At 30.6% G+C, this 9763-nt stretch overlaps 1 protein-coding gene across 4 annotated transcripts; it reads right to left on the bottom strand.

The window, feature by feature from the left end:
* Positions 1-1704: 1704 nt before the first annotated feature.
* LOC105107224 (uncharacterized) lies at positions 1705-5401 on the bottom strand. 4 transcript variants are annotated; one of them, XM_011001073.1, is made up of 5 exons: positions 5267-5400; positions 4699-5046; positions 2614-2673; positions 2019-2508; positions 1705-1957 (listed from the first exon to the last, which is right to left on the bottom strand). In XM_011001073.1, exons 2-4 carry the CDS (start codon positions 5044-5046, stop codon positions 2026-2028), a joined length of 891 nt encoding a protein of 296 aa, XP_010999375.1. In that variant the 5' UTR covers positions 5267-5400; the 3' UTR covers positions 1705-1957; positions 2019-2025. The 4 variants fall into 4 exon arrangements, with proteins under 4 accessions (XP_010999375.1, XP_010999376.1, XP_010999377.1 ...); XM_011001074.1 differs by having other exon boundaries at positions 1705-1961; positions 2023-2508; XM_011001075.1 differs by having other exon boundaries at positions 1705-2508; positions 4699-5059; positions 5267-5401.
* Positions 5402-9763: the final 4362 nt, after the last annotated feature.

Genomic DNA, 9763 nt, shown 5'->3' with positions numbered 1-9763 from the left:
TTCACCAATTAAGTCATTAATCATTAATTTGATTTATTAAAAGTTTAATTAAGTCCTTACACTTAGTTAATTCTTTTAATTTTTACCCAAATCAGTACTTAAAACTTAATTAAACCTTTAATTAGGCTTGTGATTAAATCAAATTAGCCTATTAAAAATCTAATTAAATCCTCAAGTTTATTTTTTTTGCAAATTCATCCTATATCAATTTAAGTTAACCTTGGATTTGCATTATGTTTTAATCTTTAGATCCTTTAGAGGTACAATTAGGTCTCTAATTTCATTAAAGATTTCAGTTTGGTTCCTCCATGTATGTAAATTCCTTTCTGACTTGTTTTTTTCCAAGTTGTTGGTCATTTTTTATTTTTTATTGTTTTTATTTTTTTTGAAAAAAAACGAACAATTTTAGAGGAAATTCAAAATTAAATTATGACAAATATAATGCGTGTTATGAAGGGAGAGGCTAGTGTCGATGCTATAATGTTCTAAACGGTATAAGATGCGAAACAACCAATAATTAAAGACAATACCTTAGTGGCATGGATGATTGCTATGTATAAATTTAAATTATCCCTCGCCAATTAGAAAGGGTTGACCTAAGCTTTCCAAAAAAATATAGTTGTTTTTCTAAGTTTTAAAGAGAAATAATGGTGAGCATGATAAAGGTTGCAGCTACCGATTTCCTTAAGGTTGACAAAAGACGAAAAAAGATTTTTCATGAGATGTTATATGAAGGAAATGTTTTTTGAAGTAGCCATGTATGCATTCATATGACAAGCTTAAAATAGTAGTTGAGGTAAAGAAAAGAGACAAATAATACAGATTGATGCTGCAAATGATGCAAAGATTGCTCTAATATCATTACAGAATAAAAGAGAAAACTAATAAAGAAAAGGTGAGAAAAGATGTCGATAGCTCAAAAGAAATCCTTACAGCCTTTGATGCATGTACTGGCATGTTGCCTATACTTCGTAGCGGGTCAATAATAATTTTTTTAATATAAAAAAAATATAAAAAGCATAGAAAATATTTTAAATATTTTGAGTCTAACGGTTAAGCCAGACCCAATAATCTTGGGTTGGCTGCAAAGTCAGCCCAAATAGCGGTCAATATCAAGCCTAAGATCCTTGAGTCTAATGGCCTGGCCAAATCCAATATCCTTGGATCTGGTGGCCTACACATGCCAACTACTTTTGAAATAAAAAAAATAGAACAGACAACACCCTTCATGGTGTTTTGAACATCTATAATATGGTTCATAACACAAACACTTTATGTTTATAATGTACTCTATGTTGCAAATACTCTATGTATATAATACCAGCATAATGATTTTCTCACGTGATGATTTTCTCACGTGATGTAATATAATATAATGTGCATGTACTTATAATTTATTATGTATATGTTATGTACAAATAGAAAAAAGATAGCTAAGGGACTCTATATAATGGACCATTATTATAGACACGACATGTAAACCTGGAGAAAATGCTCTAAATGCCCTTTGTTTTCATCTTCAAATGCCAGCATTACTCTAGATGAAGTGCAGCACCGGCCATCCAACCAGAATAACAGCACACTTGCAGCACATGTATCATCCTCCAATATTTGTTCTCCATTCGTTGTGTGCAGTCATAAAATAAGCTATTAACCACAGATGTCAAGTGAATAGCCATAAAAGAGAGAAATTGCAAGAGAAAATACAAGACCAGAAAAAGTTCTTCATTGCAGCGACATAGTGATATAAAGCATCTATGACAATTCCATATGTATACACGATCTGTATATGGTATATTATATGTACCTATACAGTTAATGCAGTATCGGTAAAGATGAATGTCAGTGAATTCAACAAGCTGATGGTGTCAATGTGATCCAACTAACTAGCCATGATCAAGTCAGAGTAAAGATTAGATCCAAACCACAAAAGATAGAAGAATGGTTCTCGAACAATCTGCGGAATTATCATAATTTTCATTGAAGTGTATACGCGTCATGAGAAAAGGGCATTTGTACTGCAATTCATCCAGGGCAAAACTCACTGAACACAGGCAACCTCTTCTTTATAGCCGGACCATAGAGAACACTGTGAATATAGGCATCCACTTCTGCCATTGATATGCATTTATCAGTTTGATGAGGCAAGGCAATCTCAATGCCATCATCCTGTGGTGACCAGTAGTCCGAGCTGATGGTAGCAGTGAAAACCATTCTAGAGTCTTCAGATTTAATGTTGGCAGCTGGGCTTTTATTGCAATGTTCTGGCCTGGTAGAGATGTAGGTTCTGAGAAAGTGATCAGGTGTGGAGAATGGGGTGGAACTATTCTTGCTGAATTTTTCAGATGAGATGGCGATGGGGCTGATGCTGGTATATCCTGGTATTTTAGAGAAGGCTGTTTGGTTTGCAGCAACAGCAGCTTTTGTCATGGCAGGAGGAAGAATGCGGCACTTTGGGACATACGGGCTTGATCTGGGACTGTTAACATATGAATTGCAAGTATGTACCTAAGAAATACCAAACAAACAATCACAAAAGTCGTATGAGCAGTTGATTTCTGCCAAAATCAGTTCGAAGGTACTCTCTAACTGAAATGCAAGGCATCTGGTTACCACTGCTTTGTTCTTGATGGGGAAATGAGTTGGATGGAGCTCTTCTTTACCATGTGCAAACTGCATGTAACAAATACTCTCATTAGTTGACAAAAGAATTGAAAGAGTAGTCCTTGCATCACTGCAAAGGACAATTGCAACACTCTCAGCATAATAGATTTAGGACAGAACGCAGCAATATTCTAGATCTTGTGGTAGTGTTTGTATAAAATCCAGTATGACAGAGAGCGTGCCCAAAAAATAGTCATTAGCGGTCATCGTATGCTGTGGCCTGCCAACCATGGACTTGGTCAGCTGGCAAACCATATAAAAAAAAAAAGCTTTTTGGTCATAGCCAGGCCCTTCCGGTTTAAAGGAATGATTTTAGGACTCGCTAATTGAAAGCGGGCTAAGCAGCAGCTAGCAATTCAAGACCTACACCTTAAGTAAACTGATTTTGGAACTCCATGCATAACAAATTTGATACTTAAAGTCAACATGGAAGAAAATGATTCACAGAAACGGTATCACTTTGCGAGTCAGAAGGCATGCATTTGTTGGCTCCATCTAACAGAAAGAAGAGGAACCTCTTCTGTTGAAGACGTACATATACTGATACATTTCATAGAAGATGAATGAAAAACACAAAGGTCGCATATTTATAGATGATTTGGTTAAAAATTACTTCAGTTGACAACAGCTGATCTCTTTATCTTTAATGCAATTTAATTTAATAGGCTATCCAAATCCATCATTCTACCAGACAATTAACAAGGTCGTGGTACAAAAAGATAACAATGAACAAAACTGCTATATAAAATTCTTACTCTGTCTGGACAAGGATGTCAAAAGAATTGAGTTTGACATAAGAAAATACAAGAAATGAGCATAATTAAAGAGTGCTCGAGAAACTATCAAGAGAGAGCACAAGTGACCATCCTGGCTTAAACCACATTTTTATAGGCATAAAGGTCAATATAGCTGATTCATTTAACACCAAATTGGATATTTCCCTCTGTCAATTTCAGTTATACAATCTCTACAAAACCAGCCAACCAGGGCTGCCTAATTGTATAGCTAAGGCAACCATAAATGAAGAGAACTATGTTAAACAATTCACTAGTGTCTGCATGCACCCCACTCAGTTGAAAATCATCACGGATTGTCAGGGTCTTGAAACAATGGAAGCTCAAGAAAAACCCACCTTCTCTACTGTGTAAATAAGAAAATCTTTTTATTTAGGGAGTGGATCATGAAACAACAACTTAGCAGGGAGTGAACAGAGAAGCAATAGTCAGAATTAAATTATTTCCAATCTCAAATTGGTATTTAAAGAAACCAGTAGCAACCTACAATGTGATATTGCTTCAAGCATTCCAATAAAGTGCGTGGGCATCATGAAGCAACCTTCCAATAAAAAACATTCCAATAAAGTTGCATAGAATTAGCAGGGCCTTTCCACAACTCTCTCAGGTTCCAACCAAAAATACTTTAATCCTCTAGTTTCTATTGTTCAAGTGCCATTTTCTCATGACAAATTTCAGCAATTGTTGGCAAGAAAACAAACTCCTTCCCATAACAAAAGACAGAACAGCTTTATTCTGAAGTACAGTTTTCCATAAACCAGAATCCTATAAGCAAGGTGAGTTTTGCATTCCCAAATCAACCTTCAATTTTACAAAAGAAACAGGAAACAAACAGCACCTTAAGTTTCTTGAACTAGCTGTTTGCCAACTCGGAATTTCGGAATATATGAGAGGATGGATCACGAGCAAAATGAAACGAGGGGGCGATCCAATAAGATTTTTCGAGGTTCAAAAACAATATGTTATGGAGATTAGCTCTACTTTATGCGACAGATTTTAGCTTCCAATTATTTTTCTGTTCTAAGGACCGACTAGCTGGGGAGCAATATGTTGAAAAGCAAATGCTATTAAGAATAAAAATCATCAACGATCCAGCAATATGTTGAAAAGCAAATGCTATTAAAAATAAAAATCATTAACGATCCTTTTTTTTTTTTTGTAATGGAGTTATATGCATGAAGAATCGGAAACTGAGAACAAGAAATTGAAGATGATAAAAGAGAGTGCGTGAGAGTGAAACCTGACAGTTGGCAGCATAGCGGCAGTGTCCAAGATCCTCCCAGGCTCTGCAAAGCTCCTTCTTATGCACGCTCTTTCCCGAAGAAAAGGAAGAATTCGATGATGATCCACTTCTGACGACTGACGACACCAGAACTCCATCCATCACCAGAACTTCATCTTCCGCCATCATCGGTGCCTTCACATTCTCAAGCGGGGACAGCGGCGATCTGGAACTCCCGCTTCGGTTGCGCTGGTAATTGGAAGAGAATCTGTCGCCACCAGGCGATATAATTGGAGATCCAGCGCCACCGCGCAAGTATTTCACGAGCATGGAGTCTTTGTTTACCGACTTGTTTAGCGATTCCATCTGCAATCGGAGACTGTTACATTAGTGTTTTTTTTTCCTTCTCTCTCTTTTCTGTTCGTAGCTTATGAATTTATTTGAATTTGAAAATATGGATTCTCTTAGAACAGATAGAAACAGACGAACGCCTAACAAAATTAAGAGGTTCACACAATCGAGGAAAAAGAAAATAAATAAATAAATTGAAACGAAAGAGTCTAGGACGGATGGATGCCTCTCATACCTGAAAATCTCGGAAAGCAAGCCGGACGGTGGTTTCAATTCCTTTGGTGAAGCGTTTCGACTTCTCTTGAAAGGATGCTGCGCGCCACTCTTGCTTCGGAGATCATGGCTCCTTCACTTGTGTATATATACCGTTTGTTATTGCTGTGACTTTTGGTTTCTACCGACGACTTATAAAAATTATTTTTTATTCATTTTAAAAATTCGTCTCACGGTAACTTTTAAAATTCCGCTAGACCGAGCACAGCCCAAGAGGGAGAAGTTATAGGATCAACAATAGCCCTTCAAGTTTGCAAAATGTCAAAAGAAATCCACTATCTATTCCTTTCTCTATTTTTTTTGTTTTTGATAACTCGGGGTGTCCGCTCACTATAATTAGTTTCTGGACTCATTAAATATTATACAAATCTAATAAATAGGTAAGTTATTACAAAAATAACAAATATATATAAAAAGAATCGAATTTAAATATTATAATAAATATTTTTTTACTAAAATCATGAGGTCACTGACTCAAGTACCTTTTTTTTTTTTCTTGACCAGGGAATTGGTGATGAGATGCATCGGAATTCTATGTAAATTTACGGGGTGAAGAAAATAATCGCATTTCACATGTGTTTTCATGTATTCTAGTTTTTTTCTAATTGAAAAACAAAAAATATTGTTTATATTTTATAGAATAAATTAAGGAAGGTGTGAACTAATAAATTAAAAAACTAATTAAATATCAACACATAGTATAGATTTCATTTATTTTATATCTGCAGCTAAATGCTGTTGTTAATAAAAGATTGTTTTTGTTTTTAGAGATACTTCATACAAATACAATTAATTTATGTAAAATATAAGAGAGAAAAATTCAATATAAATCAAACTAATCTCTTGTATAACGTAAAAAATTATAAAAATATTAATTATCATGTACAAAAAAAAGCTAATTCTACCTGTTTAAGAACTAAAGGGAGACACAGATAAACATTTAAATAGAAATAAAAAAACATCTGTAAAAAAATAAAAGTGATGAAGCATTGATGAGCCAGGCTCACGAACTAGATGTTAATAGGTCAGACACACGTGCCTAGTCTTCATAAAATACCTCAAGGCCATGCAAGAGTTCACAATGCTTGAACATTTTCTTTTTCTTAAAAAGAGAGAGACAGGTCGCCTACAAGCTAATATGTTTTTTGATCTCCTAAAATAATAGGTAAATTTAGGATCCTAGAAATCCAAGTCCTAGATTTTTGTTTTTTTTTTTATTTCAAAACACCTTAAAAACACATAATAAATCTCAAAAAATTACTTGTCAACCCCCTAATATCTTAAAATCACTTTTAAGAATGAAAATCAACTTGATATAGAGAAAAACAAATAGGTATTTTCTAAAATATTTAATTTAAAAAAATATCTTTATTGAACTCTTTTCAAGAAAAAAAATTATTTACATAAAAATAACCAAATAAAAATATGTGTAACTGAAAATTTTTTTTCCATGACAGTTTTTTAGTTAATATCTCAATTTTCTTTGAATTTATTCTTTTTACAAAATTATAACTGTTAAAATAATTATAGAAAAATTTTATAGAAAAAAAATTAAAAACATTTAAGATAATGGGACCTCATTTCTGATCGTTTTTGTAATTTTTTTTAATAACTTAGATTATTTTAATACTTATAAGTGAAGAGTTTATTTATGAAGATAAAAATATAAATTTGATTTGTAAAAAGCATTTTTATTTGAAAAAATAGTTATGATTTTTGAACAGAATAGTTTTAACCTTTAAAAATGTAAAAAATATCTAAATAAAAATGAAAAAAAATTATTTTTATATATTGATATCATAAATAATTTTTAAAATAAATATATCATAAAAAATAGCAGTTATTACATTATCAAATAGATTCTTAATTATATTTTAAAATGATATTTTTTTTAAAAATAATTGTTATTTAAAATTAAATTTTAAATGTTTTAGAATTATTTTAATATATTAATATTAAAATAATTTTTTAAAATAAAAAATATTATTTTAATATATTTTTTATCAATTCTAAATCTCCAGACATCTTATTAAAATTAAATGCGGGAAGCTTCTCGTGCCACGACCCCACGTTTTCTTCTTAGGTAATGTTTGGAAACACGGTTGAAGCTGCCCCCACGTTTTCTTCTTAGGTAATGTTTGGGAACACGGTTGAAGCTGCGTTCCTAAAAAATTTTAAAAAAATTTATTTTTTTTTATTAAAATATAATATGGTTTGTACGTTTTGAATTGTTTTGATGTGCTGATGTTAAAAATGATTTTTAAAGAATAAAAAAACATTATTGATGTGTATTTTTATATAAAAAAATATTTAAAAAACAACCATTACCACACTACCAAATACTTTTTATATAAAAAAATATTTAAAAAACAACCATTACCGCACTACCAAATATACTCTTAAAATACCAAACAGAATTCTTCACTGCACGCGCAAAGGCTTCGCGTGCAACCCATGAAATGATAATACCATATCCAAACCAGGAACAAAATAAAATACCAAAAATTCCTTATCTACATGCCCGAAAAGAAAACCGAACTATAGATTAGATTTTTATGTGGGGTTTACTTGGATTCTTCTAAATCTCAAAAGCAAACTTTAGAATTACCAAATTACCCACGTTCAACGACGGTTTCAAGAGTGCCTAAAAGCTTATAATGATAATTATTTTTAAAATATTTTTTATATATAAATATATTAAAATAATTTTTTTATTTTTTAAAATTTATTTTTAAGATTGATACATTAAAAAGATTTTAAATATATAAAAAATTTAAAAATATAATTTACATCATGTTCGTAAACATTCTCCAAAAAAATACAAAGAAAACCCTTTATTTTTACCTATTTATTTGAATTAATTAATTATTTATAACTTTTGTGATTTCTTTCAATTTTCAACTTCCAATTTTTTTTATCACAGTGATGACATGGATTAAAAACACATTCGTTTAATAAAAAATCCAACTCAAGCAATGGGTAATTTTTCAATGAAAGAATGAAATTAAAAATTAACATAAATATATGAAAGAAAAAATATTTTATTGGAAAAAGGAAGATAATCAGATGTATAGCATTCTCGAGAATGCTGGACTAATTAAAGAAAATACAATTTCTTCTGAGTTAGTACTGTTCAAATGTTTTTATTTTAATTTGATAAATAAATCTAGCCTTATTTTATTCAAAAATAAGACAGTCATGGTTTATAAAATTAGATTAAAAACAACACTTGGCCATAAAAAAAAAAAAGGAAAAGCAATGCGAGGAAAATTACTAGCGGTAAGAGCATCTGCAATAACAAATGTTATTTAAAAAGTCAAGTGGTTAATATGACATTTTAAATAAGGTAAACATGCCCTTTTTTCTCTTCCCCCTCCCTTTTTTTATATGCACTCAATAAATAATATTTTAATAATTTATTTGTATTTTAATATATTTAATATATAATTATTTTAATAATTTAATATAATTCGATCAATTTAAAGATCTAAAAGCAACTTTAATAATAAAGGTAAAGATAAGTAAAAAAACTAAAAAATCTAAAAATAATAATTGAAAAAACCAAATAGTGAAAAAATAGATTAAACTAATTAAAATTTTTAAAATTGACCGGTTCGGTTTGATTTACAAGTATGAAACTAAAAAAATCGAACCGAGCTAAATCAAAACTAGAAAAAACAGGAAAAAAAACTTGAGTCAAACATGAAAAAATTAATCCAGACTAGTTTGAACAAGTTTTTTTCCTAAAAATAGAATTGAACCGAATAGAAACCGGTTAGTTTAAATCGGTTTTAGTTCTATTTTATTTTTTAAAATTTGATTTTGTTATTTTTTATAAAAATTAAATCAAACTGAAAATATCACCCTTACGAAATGATCAAAATATTAAATAATAAAATTAAAAAATAATATAAGTTAATATGGGAAATTCCATATACCTATAACATTAATTATAAGATTAAAGTAATCTCATAATAAATAAATAAATAAAAACATAAAGTTTTTTAAATTTTAAAAAATTACTGCAATGAATAATATTTTATTAGTTTTTAATATTTGTATAAGATGTTAAAGAATATTATTTTTGTAAGAAAAATAATATTTTAATATTTTGTTTAGTATTTCTAGTTAGCATGTGCAATACTATTGCAATGAATTTTTATTTTGCAAGGTTTTGACATTTTTGTGAGTTATATAAAAATAACATTTCTGTAAAAGAAATTATATGATGACATTTTATTTAACATTTACTAGGAGTATATATAAAACAGGCATTGAAAAGTTATATTAATATTTTTTTTTTATCTTTTCATTTATCACGTGACTCGGCGATGTACCAAGTAAGAACTCTACAAGGACAAATTCGTCCAGTGAAAGCTTGGTGCAGTACTCTAGGATCGTGAATCTGACTTCGGTCGGCCCCTCTATGCAACCCATTTGTCTTCCTCCCTTTCCTCAC

This window comes from Populus euphratica, unplaced genomic scaffold (assembly GCF_000495115.2).
Source record: "Populus euphratica unplaced genomic scaffold, PopEup_1.0 scaffold152.1, whole genome shotgun sequence".
In the NCBI taxonomy this organism is placed as follows: domain Eukaryota; kingdom Viridiplantae; phylum Streptophyta; class Magnoliopsida; order Malpighiales; family Salicaceae; genus Populus; species Populus euphratica.
The sequence above is the reverse complement of the archived record's forward strand: the minus strand, read 5'-3'. Positions and strand labels throughout refer to the sequence as shown.